This window comes from Anomalospiza imberbis, unplaced genomic scaffold (assembly GCF_031753505.1).
Source record: "Anomalospiza imberbis isolate Cuckoo-Finch-1a 21T00152 unplaced genomic scaffold, ASM3175350v1 scaffold_1211, whole genome shotgun sequence".
Taxonomy (NCBI): Eukaryota; Metazoa; Chordata; class Aves; order Passeriformes; family Viduidae; genus Anomalospiza; species Anomalospiza imberbis.
Genome location: NW_027099606.1, coordinates 1 through 20,470, shown reverse-complemented (window position 1 = coordinate 20,470; position 20,470 = coordinate 1). Strand labels below are relative to the sequence as shown.

Here is a 20,470-nt window from a genome sequence, read left to right as displayed (position 1 = left end):
GGGGTCTTTTGGGTTTTGGGGTCCCCCCCAAAATGGGGCCGTGAAGTTTTGGGGGGCGGGGGGGGGGGCACAAAGGTTTTGGGGTCACCCCTGAGCCCACAGTGACGTTTTGGGGTGAGAAACGGCGATTTCGGGGCTGCGATGATTTCGGGGCGGGGCTTTTTTAGGGTGAAGGATTTTTGGGGGTTCCATGTGGATTTTGGGGTGCGGGTTGAGGGAGGGGCGTCCCAAGATTTGGGGTCACCCCTGACCCCGCAGTGGCGTTTTGGGGTGAGAAACGGCGATTTCGGGGCTGGGACGCTCCGGGTGGGGTCAGCGGGGTCAAGGACGGTTTGGGGGGGTTCTGGTGGATTTTGGGGTTCAGGCGGGGGTCCCGGAGCTCGGGGCGGGGCTCGCGGGTTTGGGGGCGGATTTTGGGGCGGATTTTGGGGTTCAGGCGGGTGAGCCCGCAGCCGGGACACCGGGGACCCTCGGGGACACCGGGGACCCTCGGGGACAGCGGGGCCGGGCTGGGCGGGGGTCCCCGGGCTCGGGGCCGGGCTGGGCGGGGGTCGCGGGTTTTGGGGCGGAGTTCGGGGTGGATTTTGGGGTTCAGGCGGGTGAGCCCGCTGCCGGGACACCGGGGGCACTCGGGGACACCGGGCTCGGGGCCGGGCTGGGCGGGGGTCCCCGGGCTCGGGGCCGGGCTGGGCGGGGGGTCCCGGGCTAGGGGCCGGGCTGGGCGGGGGTCCCCGGGCTCGGGGCCGCGCTGGGCGGGGGTCGCGGGTTTTGGGGCGGATTTCGGGGTGGATTTTGGGGTTCAGGCGGGTGAGCCCGCAGCCGGGACACCGGGGACCCTCGGGGACACCGGGACCGGGCTGGGCGGGGGTCCCTGAGCTCGGGGCCGGGCTGGGCGGGGGTCGCTGAGCTCGGGGCTGGGTTGGGCGGGGGTCGCGGGTTTTGGGGTGTATTTTGGGGCGGATTTTGGGGTTCAGGCGTGCGCCCCCGCAGCCTGGAGGAGGAGCGGTGCCCGGGACACCCCGGGACACCGGGGACCCTCGGAGACACCGGGGGGCACTCGGGGACAGCGGGACCGGGCTGGGCGGGGGGTCCCTGGGCTCGGGGCCGGGCTGGGCGGGGGTCGCGGGTTTTGGGGCGGATTTCGGGGTGGATTTTGGGGTTCAGGCGGGTGCCCCCGCAGCCCGGGGGAGGAGCGGTGCCCGGGACACCCCGGGACACCGGGGACCCTCTTGGACACCGGGACCGGGCTGGGAGAGCGTCGCTGAGCTCGGGGCCGGGCTGGGCGGGGGTCGCTGAGCTCGGGGCCGGGCTGGGCGGGGGTCGTGGGTTTTGGGGCGGATTTCGGGGTGGATTTTGGGGTTCAGGCGGGCGCCCCCGCAGCCTGGAGGAGGAGCGGTGCCCGGGACACCCCGGGACACCGGGGACCCTCGGGGACACCGGGGGGCACTCGGGGACAGCGGGACCGGGCTGGGCGGGGGTCCCTGGGCTCGGGGCCGGGTTGGGCGGGGGGTCGCGGGTTTTTGGGTGGATTTTGGGTGGATTTTGGGGTTCAGGCGTGCGCCCCCGCAGCCCGGGGGAGGAGCGGTGCCCGGGACACCCCGGGACACCGGGGACCCTCTTGGACACCGGGACCGGGCTGGGCGGGGGTCCCTGGGCTCGGAGCCGGGCTGGGCGGGGGTCCCTGGGCTCGGGGCCGGGCTGGGCGGGGGTCGCGGGTTTCGGGGTGTATTTTGGGGCGGATTTTGGGGTTCAGGCGGGCGCCCCCGGAACCCGGAGGAGGAGCGGTGCCCGGGACACCCCAGGACACCGGGGACCCTCGGGGACACCGGGGACCCTCTTGGACACCGGGACCGGGCTGGGCGGGGGTCCCTGGGCTCGGGCCGGGCTGGGCGGGGGTCGCTGAGCTCGTGCCGGGCTGGGCGGGGGGTCGCGGGTTTTGGGGTGTATTTTGGGTGGATTTTGGGGTTCAGGCGTGCGCCCCCGCAGCCCGGGGGAGGAGCGGTACCCGGGACACCCCGGGACACCGGGGACCCTCTTGGACACCGGGACCGGGCTGGGAGAGCGTCGCTGAGCTCGGGGCCGGGCTGGGCGGGGGTCGCTGAGCTCGGGGCTGGGTTGGGCGGGGGTCGTGGGTTTCGGGGTGGATTTTGGGGCGGATTTTGGGGTTCAGGCGGGTGCCCCCGCAGCCTGGAGGAGGAGCGGTGCCCGGGACACCCCGGGACACCGGGGACCCTCGGGGACACCGGGGGGCACTCGGGGACACCGGGACCGGGCTGGGCGGGGGTCGCTGAGCTCGGGGCTGGGCTGGGCGGGGGGTCGCGGGTTTCGGGGTGTATTTTGGGGCGGATTTTGGGGTTCAGGCGGGTGCCCCCGCAGCCTGGGGGAGGAGTTCTACCGCGAGGCGCTGGAGCACTGCCGCAGCTACAACGCCCGGCTCTGCGCCGAGCGCAGCCTCCGCCTGCCCTTCCTGGACGCGCAGACCGGCGTGGCCCAGAGCAACTCCTACATCTGGATGGAGAGAGCGCACCGGCGGCCCGGTGAGACCCCCGGGATGGGGAGAGACCCCCGGGACCCCCGGGATGGGGAGAGACCCCTGGGATGGGGGAGTGAGCCCCGGGACCCCCGGGCTAGGGAGGGACCAGAGCAGCTCCTACATCAGGATGGAGAGAGCGCACCCAGTGAGACCCCCGGTGAGACCCCTCGGGACCCCCGGGATGGGGAGAGACCCCCGGGACCCCCGGGATGGGGAGAGACCCCTGGGATGGGGGAGTGAGCCACGGGACCCCCGGGCTAGGGAGGGACCAGAGCAGCTCCTACCTCAGGATGGAGAGAGCGCACCCAGTGAGACCCCCGGGACCCCCGGTGAGACCCCCGGGGACCCCCGGGATGGGGAGAGACCCCCGGGGACCCCCGGGATGGGGAGAGACCCCCGGGACCCCCTGGGACAGGGAGAGGCCCCGGGACCCCCTGGGACAGGGAGAGACCCCTGGGATGGGGGAGTGAGCCCCGGGCTAGGGAGGGACCAGAGCAGCTCCTACATCAGGATGGAGAGAGCGCACCCAGTGAGACCCCCGGGACCCCTGGTGAGACCCCCGGGATGGGGAGAGACCCCCGGGACCCCCTGGGACGGGGAGAGACCCCTGGGATGTGGGAGTGAGCCACGGGACCCCCGGGCTAGGGAGGGACCAGAGCAGCTCCTACATCAGGATGGAGAGAGCGCACCCAGTGAGACCCCCGGTGAGACCCCTCGGGACCCCCGGGATGGGGAGAGACCCCGGGGACCCCCGGGATGGGGAGAGACCCCTGGGATGGGGGAGTGAGCCACGGGACCCCCGGGCTAGGGAGGGACCAGAGCAGCTCCTACATCAGGATGGAGAGAGCGCACCCAGTGAGACCCCCGGGACCCCCGGTGAGACCCCCGGGACCCCCGGGATGGGGAGAGACCCCCGGGACCCCCGGGATGGGGAGAGACCCCTGGGACCCCCTGGGACAGGGAGAGACCCCTGGGATGGGGGAGTGAGCCCCGGGACCCCCGGGCTAGGGAGGGACCAGAGCAGCTCCCACATCAGGATGGAGAGAGCGCACCCAGTGAGACCCCCGGGACCCCCGGTGAGACCCCGGGGGACCCCCGGGATGGGGAGAGACCCCCGGGACCCCCGGGATGGGGAGAGACCCCCGGGACCCCCGGGATGGGGAGAGACCCCCGGGACCCCCTGGGACAGGGAGAGACCTCCGGGCTAGGGAGGGACCAGAGCAGTTCCTACATCTGGATGGAGAGAGCGCACCCAGTGAGACCCCCGGGACCCCCGGTGAGACCCCCGGGGACCCCCGGGATGGGGAGAGACCCCTGGGATGGGGGAGTGAGCCCCGGGACCCCCGGGCTAGGGAGGGACCAGAGCAGCTCCTACATCAGGATGGAGAGAGCGCACCCAGTGAGACCCCCGGTGAGACCCCTCGGGACCCCCGGGATGGGGAGAGACCCCCGGGACCCCCGGGATGGGGAGAGACCCCCGGGACCCCCTGGGACAGGGAGAGACCCCTGGGATGGGGGAGTGAGCCCCGAGACCCCCGGGCTAGGGAGGGACCAGAGCAGCTCCTACATCAGGATGGAGAGAGCGCACCCAGTGAGACCCCCGGGACCCCCGGTGAGACCCCCGGGAGACCCCCAGGACAAGGAGAGACTCCCCGGAGCCCCGGGATGGGGAGAGACCCCCAAAAATGGGGGCAGAGACCCCCGGATTGGGGAGAGAGACCCCCGGGAATGGGGAGAGACCCCCGGGAATGGGGGGAGGGACCCCGGGACAGGGAGTGACCCCCGGAATGGGGGGTGAGACCCCCAGATTGGGGAGAGAGACCCCTGGGAATTGGGTGAGACCCCCGGGAATGGGGAGAGACCTTCAGGAATGGGGAGAGACCCCCGGATTGGGGAGAGAGACCCCCGAAAATGGGGGGAGACCCCTGGGAATGGGGAAAGACCCCCGGGACTGGAGGGTGAGACCCCCGGATTGGGGAGAGAGACCCCCAGGAATGGGGAGAGACCCCCGGGAATGGGGGGAGTGATCCCGGGACAGGGAGAGACCCCCGAATATGGGAGGTGAGACCCCCGGGAATGGGGGGAGACCCCCAGATTGGAGAGAGACCCTCGGGAATGGGGAGAGACCCCCGGGAATGGGGAGAGACCCCCGAAAATGGGGGGAGAGACCCCCAGATTGGAGAGAGACCCTCGGGAATAGGGGGTGAGACCCCCAAAAATGGGGAGAGAGACCCCTGGGAATGGGGTGAGACCCCCGGGAATGGGGAGAGACCCCCGGAAATGGGGGGTGAGACCCCCGGATTGGGGAGAGAGACCCCCGAAAATGGGGGGAGACATCCCCAGGATAGGGGTGAGACCCCCGGGATGGGGGAGACCCTCCCCACTTCTCCTTCCCAGGACCCCAAAACCTCCCCATGGCCCCCCCAGGTGCCCCCCCTGGTCAGGGTCGGGGTCACTTTGGGGTCAGGGTCACTTTGGGGTCAGGGTCAGTCTGGGGGTCAGGGTCAGTTTGGGGGTCAGGGTCACTTTGGGGTCGGGGTCACTCGGGGGGTCAGGGTCACTTTGGGGTTGGGGTCACTCAGGGGGGTCAGGGTCAGTTTGGGGTCGGGGTCAGTTTGGGGGTCAGGGTCACTTCGGGGTCGGGGTCACTCAGGGGGGTCAGGGTCACTTTGGGGTCGGGGTCACTCAGGGGGGTCAGGGTCACTTTGGGGTCGGGGTCACTCAGGGGGGTCAGGGTCACTTTGGGGTCAGGGTCAGTTTGGGGGTCAGGGTCAGTTTGGTGATCAGGGTCACTCAGGGGGGTCAGGGTCAGTTTGGGGGTCCTGGTCAGTTTGGGGGGGTCAGGGTCAGTTTGGGGGTCAGGGTCACTTTAGGGGGTCAGGGTCAGTTTGGGGGGGTCAGGGTCACTTTGGGGTTCAGGGTCAGTTTGGGGGGGTCGGGGTCAGTTTGGGGGGGTCAGGGTCAGTTTGGGGGGGTCAGGGTCAGTTTGGGGTCGGGGTCAGTTTGGGGGTCAGGGTCAGTTTGGGGGGGTCAGGGTCAGTTTTGGGGTCGGGGTCAGTTTGGGGGTCAGGGTCAGGGGGGTCAGGGTCAGTTTGGGGGGGTCAGGGTCAGTTTGGGGTCGGGGTCACTCAGGGGGGTCAGGGTCACTTTGGGGGGGTCAGGATCAGTTTGGGGGGTCGGGGTCACTCAGGGGGGTCAGGGTCAGTTTTGGGGTCGGGGTCAGTTTGGGGGTCAGGGTCACTCAGGGGGGTCAGGGTCACTTTGGGGTCAGGGTCAGTTTGGGGGGGTCAGGATCAGTTTGGGGTCGGGGTCAGTTTGGGGGGGTCAGGGTCAGTTTGGGGTCGGGGTCACTCAGGGGGGTCAGGGTCACTTTGGGGGGGTCAGGGTCAGTTTGGGGTCGGGGTCACTCAGGGGGGTCAGGGTCACTTTGGGGGGGTCAGGATCAGTTTGGGGTCGGGGTCACTCAGGGGGGTCAGGGTCACTTTGGGGGGGTCAGGATCAGTTTGGGGGGTCAGGGTCACTCAGGGGAGTCAGGGTCACTCGGGGGGTCCTGGTCAGTTTGGGGTTCAGGGTCACTCAGGGGGGTCAGGGTCAGTTTGGGGGTCAGGGTCAGTTTGTGGTCAGGGTCAGTTTGGGGGTTCAGGGTCACTCAGGGGGGTCAGGGTCACTCGGGGGGTCAGGGTCAGTTTGGGGGTCAGGGTCAGTTTGTGGTCAGGGTCAGTTTGGGGGTTCAGGGTCACTCAGGGGGGTCAGGGTCACTCGGGGGGTCAGGATCACTTTGGGGTCAGGGTCAGTTTGGGGGTTCAGGGTCACTCAGGGGGGTCAGGGTCAGTTTGGGGTCAGGGTCAGTTTGGGGTCAGGGTCAGTTTGGGGGTCAGGGTCACTCGGGGGGTCAGGGTCACTCGGGGGGTCAAGGTCAGTTTGGGGTCAGGGTCACTTTGGGGGGGTCAGGGTCACTTTGGGGGGGTCAGGGTCAGTTTGGGGGGTCAGGGTCAGTTTGGGGTCGGGGTCACTTTAGGGGGTCAGGGTCAGTTTGGGGGGGTCAGGGTCAGTTTGGGGGTCAGGGTCACTCAGGGGGGTCAGGGTCAGTTTGGGGGACAGGGTCACTTTGGGGTCAGGGTCACTTTGGGGGGGTCAGGGTCAGTTTTGGGGCCAGGGTCACTCAGGGGGGTCAGGGTCACTCTGGGGGTGCTGTGGTCACTCTGGGGGTGCTGTGGTCACTCTGGGGGTGCTATGGTCACTCTTGGGGTGCTGTGGTCACTCCGGGGGTGCTGTGGTCACTCTGGGGGGGTCAGGGTCACTTTGGGGGTGCTGTGGTCACTCTGGGGGTGCTATGGTCACTCCGGGGGTGCTGTGGTCACTCTGGGGGTGCTGTGGTCACTCCGGGGGTGCTGTGGTCAGTTCCGAGTGGTCACTGGCTGTCCGGCCGTGCCCCCAGGCCTGTCCCCGGGTCAGATCTACTCGTACCCCGCGGGGTCAGTTCAGGGTCAGGGTCACTCTTGGGGTGCTATGGTCACTCTGGGGGTGCTGTGGTCACTCCGGGGGTGCTGTGGTCAGTTCCGAGTGGTCACTGGCTGTCTGGCCGTGCCCCCAGGCCTGTCCCCGGGTCAGATCTACTCGTACCCCGTGGGGTCAGTGTGGGTCAGGGTCACTCTGGGGTGCTGTGGTCACTCTGGGGGTGCCGTGGTCACTCCGGGGGTGCTGTGGTCAGTTCCGAGTGGTCACTGGCTGTCCGGCCGTGCCCCCAGGCCTGTCCCCGGGTCAGATCTACTCGTACCCCGCCCGCTGCTGGCGCAAGAAGCGGCGCCTGAACATCCTGGAGGCACCGCGGCTGCGGCCCTGTGAGTGCCGGCGGCCGGAGTGGCCGGAGGGTGGCCGGAGTGGCCGGAGGGGTGGCTGGAGCGGCTGGAGTGGGGGTCAGAGGGTGTCTGGAGGGTGGCCGGAGTGGCTGGAGGGGTGGCCAAAGTGGCCGGAGTGTCCAGGGGGTGGCTGGAGTGTCCAGAGGTGTCCAGAGTGTCTGGAGGGTGTCCGGAGTGTCCGGAGGGGTGGCTGGAGGGTGGCCAGAGGAGTGACTGGAGCAGTGGCCGGCCAGAGCGGCCGAAGTGGCCAGAGCACGGCCAGAGGGTGTCCAGAGTGGCCAGAGGGGTGGCCAGAGGGTGGCTGGACGGGTGTCTGGAGTGGCCGGAGGGTGACCGGAGTGGCCAGAGTGTCTCTGGAGCGTGTCCGGAGTGACCAGAGCGTGTCTGGAGTATCCAGAGCGTGTCCAGAGTGGCCAGAGCATGTCTGGAGTGTCCGGAGCGTGTCCGGAGTGGCCAGAGCGTGTCTGGAGTGTCCGGAGCGTGTCTGGAGTGGCCAGAGCGTGTCCGGAGTGGCCAGAGCGTGTCCGGAGTGGCCAGAGCGTGTCCGGAGTGGCCAGAGCGTGTCTGGAGTGTCCGGAGCATGTCCAGAGTGGCCAGAGCGTGTCCGGAGTGGCCAGAGCGTGTCTGGAGTGTCCGGAGCATGTCCAGAGTGGCCAGAGCGTGTCCGGAGTGGCCAGAGCGTGTCTGGAGTGTCCGGAGCGTGTCCGGAGTGGCCAGAGCGTGTCTGGAGTGACCAGAGCGTGTCCAGAGTGACCAGAGCATGTCCGGAGTGTCCGAAGCATGTCTGGAGCATGTCCGGAGTGTCCGGAGTGTGTCTAGAGTGTCCAGAGCGTGTCCAGAGAGTCCGGAGTGTGTCCGGAGTGGCCAGAGCGTGTCCAGAGTGGCCAGAGCGTGTCCAGAGTGGCCAGAGCGTGTCTGGAGTGTCCGGAGCGTGTCCAGAGTGGCCAGAGCGTGTCCGGAGTGGCCAGAGCGTGTCTGGAGTGGCCAGAGCGTGTCCGGAGTGTCCGGAGCATGTCCAGAGTGGCCAGAGCGTGTCCAGAGTGGCCAGAGCGTGTCCGGAGTGTCCGGAGCATGTCCAGAGTGACCAGAGCGTGTCTGGAGTGACCAGAGCGTGTCCAGAGTGACCAGAGCGTGTCTGGAGCGTGTCCGGAGTGGCCAGAGTGTGTCCGGAGTGTCCGGCGCGTGTCCAGAGTGTGTCCGGAGTGTCTGGAGTGTGTCCCGAGCGTGTCCTGAGTGTTTCCAGAGTGTCTGGAGCGTGTCCGGAGTGTCCGGAGTGTGTCCGGAGTGTCTGGAGTGTGTCCGGAGTGTGTCCGGAGTGTCTGGAGTGTGTCCGGCGCGTGTCCGGAGAGTGTCCGGAGCGTGTCCAGAGTGTCTGGAGTGTGTCCGGCGCGTGTCCGGCGTGTCCGGCGCGTGTCCGGAGCGCGCTGACCGGCCGCTGGCCGCAGACTGCGAGGCGCCGCTGAGGAAGGAGGGGGCGCTGCCCGAGGGGCCGGTGCTGGAGGCGCTGCTGTGCGCCGAGACCCCCGAGAGCCGCGACGACGACGGGGCGCCCGAGGGAGCGGTCAGTGCGTCCGTCCGTCTGTCTGTCCGTCCGTGTGTCCATCTGTCCATCCGTCTGTCCGTGTGTCCGTGTGTCCGTGTGTCTGTCCGTCTGTGTGTCCGTCCGTCCATGTGTCTGTCCCGGCGCTGGAGGCGCTGCCGTGCGCCGAGACCCCCGAGAGACGCGACGACGACGACGGGGCGCCCGAGGGAGCGGTCAGTGCGTCCGTCTGTCTGTCCGTGTGTCCGTCCGTGTGTCCGTCCGTGTGTCTATCTGTGTGTCTGTGTGTCCGTCCATCCGTCCGTCCGTGTGTCTGTCCCGGCGCTGGAGGCGCTGCCGTGCGCCGAGACCCCCGAGAGCCCGCGACGACCGACGACGGGGCGCCCGAGGGAGCGGTCAGTGCGTCCGTCCGTCTGTCCGTGTGTCCGTGTGTCCATCCGTGTATCCTTCCGTGTGTCCGTGTGTCCGTCCGTGTGTCCGTGTGTCCGTCCGTGTGTCTGTCCCGGTGCTGGAGGCGCTGCCGTGCGCCGAGACCCCCGAGAGCCGCGGTGACGACGACGGGGCGCCCGAGGGAGCGGTCAGTGCGTCCGTCTGTCTGTCTGTCCGTGTGTCCGTGTGTCCGTCCGTCCGTCCGTGTGTCCGTCTGTGTGTCCGTCCGTCCATTGTCCATCTGCCCCTCTGTCCATCCATCCATCCATGGCCCAACCCTCCCTGTCCGTCTGTCCATCCCTTGTCTGTCCACCTCTCCCCCAACCCCCGAATTCCCCCCAAAATCCCAAATTCCCCCAAAATCCCCAAAATCCATAAATTTCCTCCCAAAATCCCAAATCCTCCCAAAATCCCTGAATTCCCCAAAACCCCGGATTCCCCCAAAATCCCGAATTTCCGCCCAAAAATCCCGAATTTCCCCCAAAATCCTGAATCCTCCCAAAATCCCAAAATTCCCCCAAAATCCCCAAATTCCCCCAAAATCCATGAAATTCCTCCCAAATCCCAAATCCCCACAAAATCCTGAATCCCCCCAAAACTCCGGATTTCTCCAAACCCGAATTCCCCGATTTCCCCTAAACCCAAATTCCCGATTTTCCACCGAACCCTGAATTCCCCAAACCCCAAAATCCCTGATTTCCCCCCAAATCCCGAGTTCCCCAAATCCCCCCAAACCCCGAATTCCTGATTTTCCCCCAAACCCCAAAATCCCCGGATTTTCCCCCGAACCCCGAATTCCTGATTTTCCCCTGAATCCCAAATTCCCGATTTTCCCCCGAATCCCAAATTCCCGATTTTCCTCTGAACCCCCAATTCCTGATTTCCCCCCGAACCCCAAAATCCCCAGATTTCCCCTGAACTCCGAATTCCCGATTTTCCCCTGAACCCCGAATTCCCGATTTTCCCCTGAATCCTGAATCCACAGATTTCCCCTGAATCCCGAATTCCCGATTTTCCTCTGAACCCCCAATTCCCGATTTTCCCCCGAACCCCAAAATCCCCAGATTTCCCCTGAATCCCGAATTCCCGATTTTCCCCCGAACCCCAAAATCCCCGGATTTCCCGCGAACCCCGAATTCCCGATTTTCCCCTGAACCTCGAATTCCCAATTTTCCCCCAAACCCCAAAATCCCCGGATTTTCCCCCAAACCCCGAATTCCTGATTTTCCCCTGAATCCCAATTCCCGATTTTCCCCCGAATCCCAAATGCCCGATTTTCCCCTGAATCCCAAATTCCCGATTTTCCTCTGAACCCCCAATTCCCGATTTTCCCCCCGAACCCCAAAATCCCCAGATTTCCCCTGAACTCCGAATTCCGATTTTCCCCCGAACCCTGAATTCCCGATTTTCCCCCGAACCCCAAAATCCCCGGATTTCCCCCGAACCCCGAATTCCCGATTTTCCCCCGAACCCCAAAATCCCCGGATTTCCCGCGAACCCCGAATTCCCGGTTCTCCCAGAAGCCGCCTCCCCCCGAGTTCCCGCACGACCCCGACGGGACGAGCTGGACGATGACCCCCCCCCGGCGCAAGAACAAGGCCAAGGGCAAGGTGAGTGACCGACTGACCGACTGACCGACCGACGGACAGACCGACCAACCGATGGACTGACCGACTGACCGATGGACTGACCGACGGACAGACCGACCAACCGATGGACTGACCGATGGACTGACCGATGGACTGACCGACTGACCGATGGACTGACCGACTGACCGACCGATGGACTGACTGACTGACTGACCGATGGACTGACCAACTGACGGACAGACCGACCAACTGATGGACTGACTGACCGACTGACCGATGGACTGACCGACTGACCGACCGACGGACAGACCGACCAACCGATGGACTGACCGATGGACTGACGGACTGACCAACTGACCGACTGACCGATGGACTGACTGACTGACCGATGGACTGACCGATGGACTGACCGACTGATGGACTGACCGACTGACCGATGGACTGACTGACCGACTGACCGATGGACTGACCGACTGACCGATGGACTGACCGATGGACTGACCGATGGACTGACCGATGGACTGACGGACTGACCGATGGACTGACCGACTGACCGATGGACTGACCGATGGACTGACGGACTGACCGATGGACTGACCGACTGACCGATGGACTGACCGATGGACTGACGGACTGACGGACTGACCGACTGACGGACTGACGGACTGACCGATGGACTGACCGACTGACTGACTGACGGACTGACCGATGGACTGACCGACTGACCGACTGACCGATGGACTGACCGACTGATGGACTGACCGACTGAACGACTGACCGACCGACCGACTGATGGACTGACCGACTGATGGACTGACCGACCGACCGACTGACCAACCAATGGACTGACCGACTGACCGATGGACTGACCAATGGACTGACCGACTGACCGATGGACTGACCAATGGACTGACCGACTGACTGATTGATGGACCGACCGACCGATGGACTGACCGACCGATGGACTGACCGACTGATGGACTGACCGACTGACCGATGGACTGACGGACTGACCAATGGACTGACCGACTGACCGACTGATGGACTGACCGAACGACCGACCGATGGACAGACTAACCGACTGACTTACCGACGGACTGACCGACTGAACGACTGACCGACTGACCAACCAATGGACTGACCGACTGACCGATGGACTGACCAATGGACTGACCGACTGACCGATGGACTGACCAATGGACTGACCGACTGACTGATGGACTGACCAATGGACTGACCGACTGACAGATTGATGGACCGACCGACCGATGGACTGACCGACCGATGGACTGACCGACTGATGGACTGACCGACTGACCGATGGACTGACGGACTGACCAATGGACTGACCGACTGACCGACTGATGGACTGACCCGAACGACCGACCGATGGACAGACTAACCGACTGACTTACCGACGGACTGACCGACTGAACGACTGACCGACTGACCGACTGATGGACTGACCGACTGACCGACTGATGGACTGACCGACTGATGGACTGACCAACCGACCGACCGAATGACCGACTGACTGACTGACCAACTGACCAATGGACTGACCAGTGGACTGACTGACTGACCGACCGAATGACCAACTGACCGACTGACCGACTGACCGACTGACCGATGGACTGACCGACTGACCGACTGACTGACTGATGGACTGACTGACCAATGGACTGACCGACTGACCAATGGACTGACCAGTGGACTGACTGACTGACCGACCGACCGAATGACCAACTGACCGACTGACCGACTGACCGATGGACTGACCGACTGATGGACTGACCGACTGATGGACTGACCAACCGACCGACCGAATGACCGACTGACCGACTGACCGACTGACCGACCGACGGACTGACCAACTGATGGACTGACCGACTGACCGACCAACTGACCAGCTGACCAGCTGACCAACTGACCGACCGACTGACCGACTGATGGACAGACGGACTGACAGATGGAGGGACAGAGGGATGGACAGTGGATGGATGGATGGACGGATGGACAGTGGTTTGATGGATGGACGGATGGACAGTGGGTGGGTGGATGGATGGACGGATGGACAGTGGTTTGATGGATGGACAGATGGACAGTGGGTGGGGGGATGGATGGACGGATGGACAGTGGTTTGATGGATGGACAGATGGACAGTGGGTGGGTGGATGGATGGACGGATGGACAGCGGGTGGGTGGATGGATGGACAGATGGACAGTGGGTGGGTGGATGGATGGACGGATGGACAGTGGTTTGATGGATGGACAGATGGACAGTGGGTGGGGGGATGGATGGACGGATGGACAGATGGACACGTGGACAGTGCATGGATGGATGGATGGATGGACGGATGGACAGTGGATGGAGGATGGATGGATGGACGGATGGACAGACACGTGACAGTGGGACAGCCAGACAGTGGGACAGCTGGACATGTGGACAGCCGGACACCTGGACAGACGGACACGTGGACAGCCAGACACGTGGACAGCCGGACAGCTAGACAGATGGACAGATGGACACGTGGACAGCCGGACAGACAGACACATGGGCAGCTGCACAGTGGGACAGCCGGACAGACGGACACGTGGACAGCCAGACAGCGGGACAGACGGACAGTGGGACAGCCAGACACGTGGACAGCTGGACAGACGGACACATGGGCAGCTGCACAGTGGGACAGCCGGACAGACGGACACGTGGACAGCGGGACAGCGGGACAGACGGACAGTGGGACAGCCAGACACGTGGACAGCTGGACAGACGGACACATGGGCAGCTGCACAGTGGGACAGCCGGACAGACGGACACGTGGACAGCGGGACAGCGGGACAGCCAGACAGTGGGACAGCCAGACACGTGGACAGCTGGACAGACGGACACATGGGCAGCTGCACAGTGGGACAGCCGGACAGACGGACACGTGGACAGCCGGGACAGCGGGACAGACAGACAGTGGGACAGCCAGACACGTGGACAGCTGGACAGACGGACACATGGGCAGCTGCACAGTGGGACAGCCGGACAGACGGACACGTGGACAGCCGGACAGCGGGACAGACGGACAGTGGGACAGCCAGACACGTGGACAGCTGGACAGACGGACACATGGGCAGCTGCCCAGTGGGACAGCCGGACAGCCGGACACGTGGACAGCCGGACAGCGGGACAGACGGACAGTGGGACAGCCAGACACGTGGACAGCCGGACAGACGGACACGTGGACAGCGGGACAGCGGCGGGGCGGTCGCTGAAGGCGCGGTGCCCGCAGGCGTACGGGCTGGTGATGAAGAGGAGGGTGGACGCGGTGCTGGAGGAGAGGGACAAACCCTACGTGTGCGACAGTGAGTGCGGGAAGCGGATCCGCAGCGGGAACGACGGGAACGACGGGAACGACGGGAACAACGGGAACAACGGGGACGGGAACGACGGGAACAACGGGGATGGGAACGGGAACAGGAACGGGAACAACGGGAACAACGGGAACAACGGGGATGGAAACGGGAACGGGATGGGAATGGGATGGGAATGGGAACAGGAACGGGAACAACGGGAACAACGGGAACAACGGGAACAACGGGAACGACGGGAACGACGGGGACGGGGACGGGGACGGGAATGGGATGGGAATGGGAACAGGAACGGGAACAACGGGAACAACGGGGACGGGGACGGGAACGGGATGGGAATGGGAACAGGAACAGGAACAACGGGAATGACGGGAACAACGGGAACAACGGGGACAGGGACGGGAACGGGATGGGAATGGGAACAGGAACGGGAACAACGGGAACAACGGGAACAACGGGAACAACGGGGACAGGGACGGGAACGGGATGGGAATGGGAACAGGAACGGGAACAACGGGAACAACGGGAACAACGGGAACAACGGGGACAGGGACGGGAACGGGATGGGAATGGGAACAGGAACGGGAACAACGGGAACGACGGGAACGACAGGAACAACGGGAACAACGGGGACGGGGACGGGAACGGGATGGGAATGGGAACAACGGGAACAACGGGAACAACGGGAACAACGGGAACAACGGGGACGGGAACGGGAACGGGATGGGAATGGGAACAGGAACGGGAACAACGGGAACGACGGGAACAACGGGGATGGAAATGGGAACGGGATGGGAATGGGAACAGGAACGGGAACAACGGGAACGACGGGAACAACGGGAACGGGAACGGGAACAACGGGAACGACGGGAACAACGGGAACGATGGGAACAACGGGGACGGGGACGGGAACGGGATGGGAATGGGAACAGGAACGGGAACAACGGGAACGACGGGAACGACGGGAACAACGGGAACGGGATGGGAATGGGAACAGGAACGGGAACAACGGGAACAACGGGAACAACGGGAACAACGGGAACAACGGGAACGACGGGAACAACGGGGACGGGGACGGGATGGGAATGGGAACAGGAACGGGAACAACGGGGATGGGGACGGGAACGGGATGGGAATGGGAACAGGAACGGGAACAACGGGAACAACGGGAACAACGGGAACAACGGGAACAACGGGGACGGGAACAGGAATGGGATGGGAATGGGAACAGGAACGGGAACGATGGGAACAACGGGAACAACGGGGACGGGGACGGGGACGGGAACAACGGGAACGACGGGAACGACGGGAACAACGGGGACGGGGACGGGGACGGGATGGGAATGGGAACAGGAACGGAAACGGGGACGGGAATGGGAACGGAACGGGGACAGGAACGGGGACGGGAATGGGAATGGGAACGGGGACAGGAACGGGGACGGGAATGGGAATGGGAACGGGGACAGGAACAGGGATGGGAACGGGGATGGGGACGGGAACGGGAACGGGGACGGGATCGGGAATGGGAACGGGATCAGGGATGGGAACGGGATCAGGGATGGGATCGGGAACAGGACTGGGACCGGTATCGAGACGGGAACAGGATTGGGAACGGGCTTGGGAACGGGAACGGGGATGGGGACGGGATCGGGAACGGGGACGGGAACGGGAACGAGAATGGGAACGGGAACAGGGACAGGGACGTGAACGGGATTGGGAACGGGATCGGGAACGGGAACGGGGACGGGATCGGGAACGGGAACGGGGTCGGGAACGGGATCGGGAACGGGATTGGGATCAGGATTGGGATTGGGACTGGGACGGGACTGGGGACGGGATCGGGATCAGATTCAGGATTGGGATAGGTATCGGGACCGGGATCAGGAACAGGGACGGGATCGGGAACGGGATTGGGGACAGGGTTTGGGGTTTGGGTTTGGGTTTGGGATTTGGGATTTGGGATTTGGGGTTTGGGGTTTGGGTTTTGGGATTTGGGGTTTTGGGTCTGGGTTTGGATTTGGGGTTTGGGATTTGGGATTTGGGGTTTCGGGTCTGGGTTTGGATTTGGGGTTTGGGATTTGGGATTTGGGGTTTGGGGTTTGGGATTTGGGGTTTGGGATTTAGGGTTTGGGATTTGGGATTTGGGGTTTCGGGTCTGGGTTTGGATTTGGGGTTTGGGATTTGGGATTTGGGGTTTGGGGTTTGGGATTTGGGGTTTGGGATTTAGGGTTTGGGATTTGGGATTTGGGGTTTCGGGTCTGGGTTTGGATTTGGGGTTTGGGATTGGGATTTGGGATTTGGGATTTGGGGTTTGGGATTTGGGATTTGGGGTTTCGGGTCTGGGTTTGGATTTGGGGTTTGGGATTTGGGATTTGGGATTTGGGGTTTGGGGTTTGGGATTTGGGGTTTGGGATTTAGGGTTTGGGATTTGGGATTTGGGGTTTGGGATTTGGGATTTGGGGGTTTCGGGTCTGGGTTTGGATTTGGGGTTTGGGATTTGGGATTTGGGATTTGGGGTTTGGGATTTGGGATTTGGGGTTTCAGGTTTGGGTTTGGATTTGGGGTTTGGGATTTGGGGTTTCGGGTTTGGATTTGGGGTTTGGGGGGATTTTGGGGTGGTTTTGGGGTTTTTGGGTTATTTTGGGGTCCCTGTGCCCATTTTGGGATTTTTGTTCCATTTTGGGTTGGTTTTGGGGTTTTTGGGTTATTTTGGGCTCCCTGTGCCCATTTTGGGGTTTTTGTTCCATTTTGGGGTGGTTTTGGGGTTTTTGGGTCATTTTGGGCTCCCTGTGCCAGTTTTGGGGTTTTTGTTCCATTTTGGGGTGGTTTTGGGGTTTTTGGGTTATTTTGGGCTCCCTGTGCCCATTTTGGGGTTTTTGTTCCATTTTGGGGTGGTTTTGGGGTTTTTGGGTTATTTTGGGGTCCCTGTGCCCGTTTTGGGATTTTTTGTTCCATTTTGGGTAGTTTTGGGGTTTTTGGGTCATTTTGGGGTCCCTGTGCCCATTTTGGGGTTTTTGTTCCATTTTGGGGTGGTTTTGGGGTTTTTGGGGTATTTTGGGCTCCCTGTGCCCATTTTGGGGTTTTTGTTCCATTTTGGGTGGTTTTGGGGTTTTTGGGTTATTTTGGGCTCCCTGTGCCGGTTTTGGGGTTTTTGTTCCATTTTGGGGTGGTTTTGGGGTTTTTGGGGTATTTTGGGCTCCCTGTGCCAGTTTTGGGGTTTTTGTTCCATTTTGGGGTGGTTTTGGGTTTTTTGGGTTATTTTGGGCTCCCTGTGCCGGTTTTGGGGTTTTTGTTCCATTTTGGGGTGGTTTTGGGGTTTTTGGGGTATTTGGAGTCCCTGTGCCCATTTTGGGGCTTGGGGGTCCTTGTGACCCTCTGAGTGACCGCTCGGACACTGAAGTGACCGCTCATAAACTGAGTGACCGCTCAGAGTGACCGCTCAGAGTGACCGCTCACCCTGAGTGACCGCTCAGAGTGACCGCTCATTGTGAGTGACCGCTGGGCTGCAGTGACCACTCAGATACCGAGTGACCGCACACCCTGAGTGACCACTCACTCTGAGTGACCGCTCGCCCTGAGTGACCGCTCACCCTGAGTGACCACTCACTGTGAGTGACCGCTCACCCTGAGTGACCGTTCACCCTGAGTGACCGCTGGCTACAGTGACCACTCAGATACCGAGTGACCGCTCACCCTGAGTGACCACTCGCTCTGAGTGACCACTCAGATACCGAGTGACCGATTACCCTGAATGAGCACTCACCTGAGTGACCGCTCACCCTGAGTGACCGCTCACCCTTAGTGACCGCTCACCCTGAGTGACCACTCAGATACCTTGTGACCGCTCACCCTGAGTGGCCGCTCACCCTGAGCGACCGCTCACCCCGAGTGACCGCTCACCCTGAGTGACCGCTCGCTCAGAGTGACCGCTCACCCTGAGTGACCACTCACCCTGAGTGACCGCTCGCTCAGAGTGACCGCCCACCCTGAGTGACCGCTCACCCTGAGTGACCGCTCACTGTGAGTGACCGCTGGGCTGCAGTGACCACTCAGATACCGAGTGACCGCTCACCCTGAGTGACCGCTCGCCCTGAGTGACCACTCAGATACCGAGTGACCGCACACCCTGAGTGACCGCCCACCCTTAGTGACCGCTCACTCTGAGTGACCACTCAGATACCGAGTGACCGCTCACCCCGAGTGACCGCTTGCTCCGAGTGACCGCTCACCCTGAGTGACCGCTCACCCTGAGTGACCGCTTGCTCCGAGTGACCGCTCGGCCGCTGAGTGGACCGCTCACCCTGAGTGACCGCTTGCTCCGAGTGACTGCTCACCCTGAGTGACCGCTCGCTCTGAGTGACCGCTCACAGAGTGACCGCTCACCCTGAGTGACCGCTCACCTGAGTGACCGCTCGCTCTGAGTGACCGCTCACCCTGAGTGACCGCTTGCTCCGAGTGACCCTCGGCCGCTGAGTGACCGCTCGCTCTGAGTGACCGCTTGCTCCGAGTGACCGCTCGGCCGCTGAGCGACCCGCTCGGCCGCCGAGTGACCGCTGCCGTGTCCGCAGTCTGCGGGAAGCGCTACAAGAACCGCCCGGGGCTGAGCTACCACTACAGCCACACCCACCTGGCCGAGGAGGAGGGCGAGGAGCCGGGGGGCGGCGCGGGACCCCCCCGCCGGAACCACCACAAGCGTGAGGGGGGGACCCGGGGGGCTGGGGGGGTCTGGGGGGTTTCGGGGAGATTTTGGGTGGTTTGGGGTGGTTTTGGGGTGGTTTCGGGGGGGGGTTGGGGAGATTTTGGGTGGTTTTGGGGTGGTTTTGGGGTGGTTTCCGGGGGGGGGTTGGGGAGATTTTGGGGGGTTTGGGGTGGTTTCGGGGGGGGGTTGGGGAGATTTTGGGGGGTTTGGGGTGGTTTTGGGGTGGTTTTAGGGGGGGGGGGTTGGGAGATTTTGGGGGGTTTGGGTGGTTTCAGGGGGGGGTTTGGGAGATTTTGGGGGGTTTTGAGGAGATTTTGGGGGGTTTGGGGTGGTTTTGTGGTGGTTTTGGGGGGGGGGTTGGGGAGATTTTGGGTGGTTTTGGGGGGTTTGGGTGGTTTCGGGGGGGGGGTTGGGGAGATTTTGGGGGGTTTGGGGTGGTTTTGGGGTGGTTTTGGGGGGGGTTGGGGAGATTTTGGGTGGTTTTGGGGGGTTTGGGGTGGTTTTAGGGGGGGGTTGGGGAGATTTTGGGGGGTTTGAGGAGATTTTGGGGGGTTTGGGGTGGTTTTGGGGTGGTTTCGGGGGGGGGTTGGGGAGATTTTGGGGGGTTTGGGGTGGTTTTGGGGGTGGTTTTAGGGGGGGGTTGGGGAGATTTTGGGGGGTTTGGGGTGGTTTCGGGGGGGGTTGGGGAGATTTTGGGGGGTTTGGGGTGGTTTTGGGGTGGTTTCGGGGGGGGTTGGGGAGATTTTGGGGGGTTTGGGGTGGTTTTGGGGTGGTTTTGGGGGGGGTTGGGGAGATTTTGGGTGGTTTTGGGGGTTTGGGGTGGTTTTAGGGGGGGGTTGGGGAGATTTTGGGGGGTTTGAGGAGATTTTGGGGGGTTTGGGGTGGTTTTGGGGTGGTTTCGGGGGGGGGGTTGGGGAGATTTTGGGTGGTTTTGGGGTGGTTTTGGGGTGGTTTCCGGGGGGGGTTGGGGAGATTTTGGGTGGTTTTGGGGTGGTTTGGGGTGGTTTCCGGGGGGGGGTTGGGGAGATTTTGGGTGGTTTTGGGGGGTTTGGGGTGGTTTCGGGGGGGGGTTGGGAGATTTTGGGGGGTTTGGGGTGGTTTTGGGGTGGTTTTAGGGGGGGGTTTGGGGAGATTTTGGGTGGTTTTGGGGGGTTTGGGGTGGTTTCAGGGGGGGTTGGGGAGATTTTGGGTGGTTTTGGGGGGTTTGGGGTGGTTTCAGGGGGGGGTTGGGGAGATTTTGGGTGGTTTTGGGGGGTTTGGGGTGGTTTCAGGGGGGTAGTTGGGGAGATTTTGGGGGGTTTGGGGTGGTTTCGGGGGGGGGGTTGGGGAGATTTTGGGGGGTTTGGGGTGGTTTTGGGGTGGTTTTAGGGGGGGGTTTGGGGAGATTTGGGTGGTTTTGGGGGGTTTGGGGTGGTTTTAGGGGGGGGTTGGGGAGATTTTGGGGGGTTTGAGGAGATTTTGGGG

General features: G+C 63.4%; 1 protein-coding gene across 1 annotated transcript; it reads left to right on the top strand.

The window, feature by feature from the left end:
* Window positions 1-2,186: 2,186 nt before the first annotated feature.
* Window positions 2,187-19,030, top strand: LOC137465959 (zinc finger protein neuro-d4-like; the record flags this gene model as incomplete). The annotated part of the gene is made up of 6 exons (XM_068177921.1): window positions 2,187-2,537; window positions 7,282-7,374; window positions 8,838-8,953; window positions 10,882-10,971; window positions 14,229-14,301; window positions 18,876-19,030. Coding segments are annotated over 6 exons (878 nt in total), but the record flags the coding sequence as incomplete, so codon positions are not given.
* Between the last annotated feature and the right edge of the window lie 1,440 nt (window positions 19,031-20,470).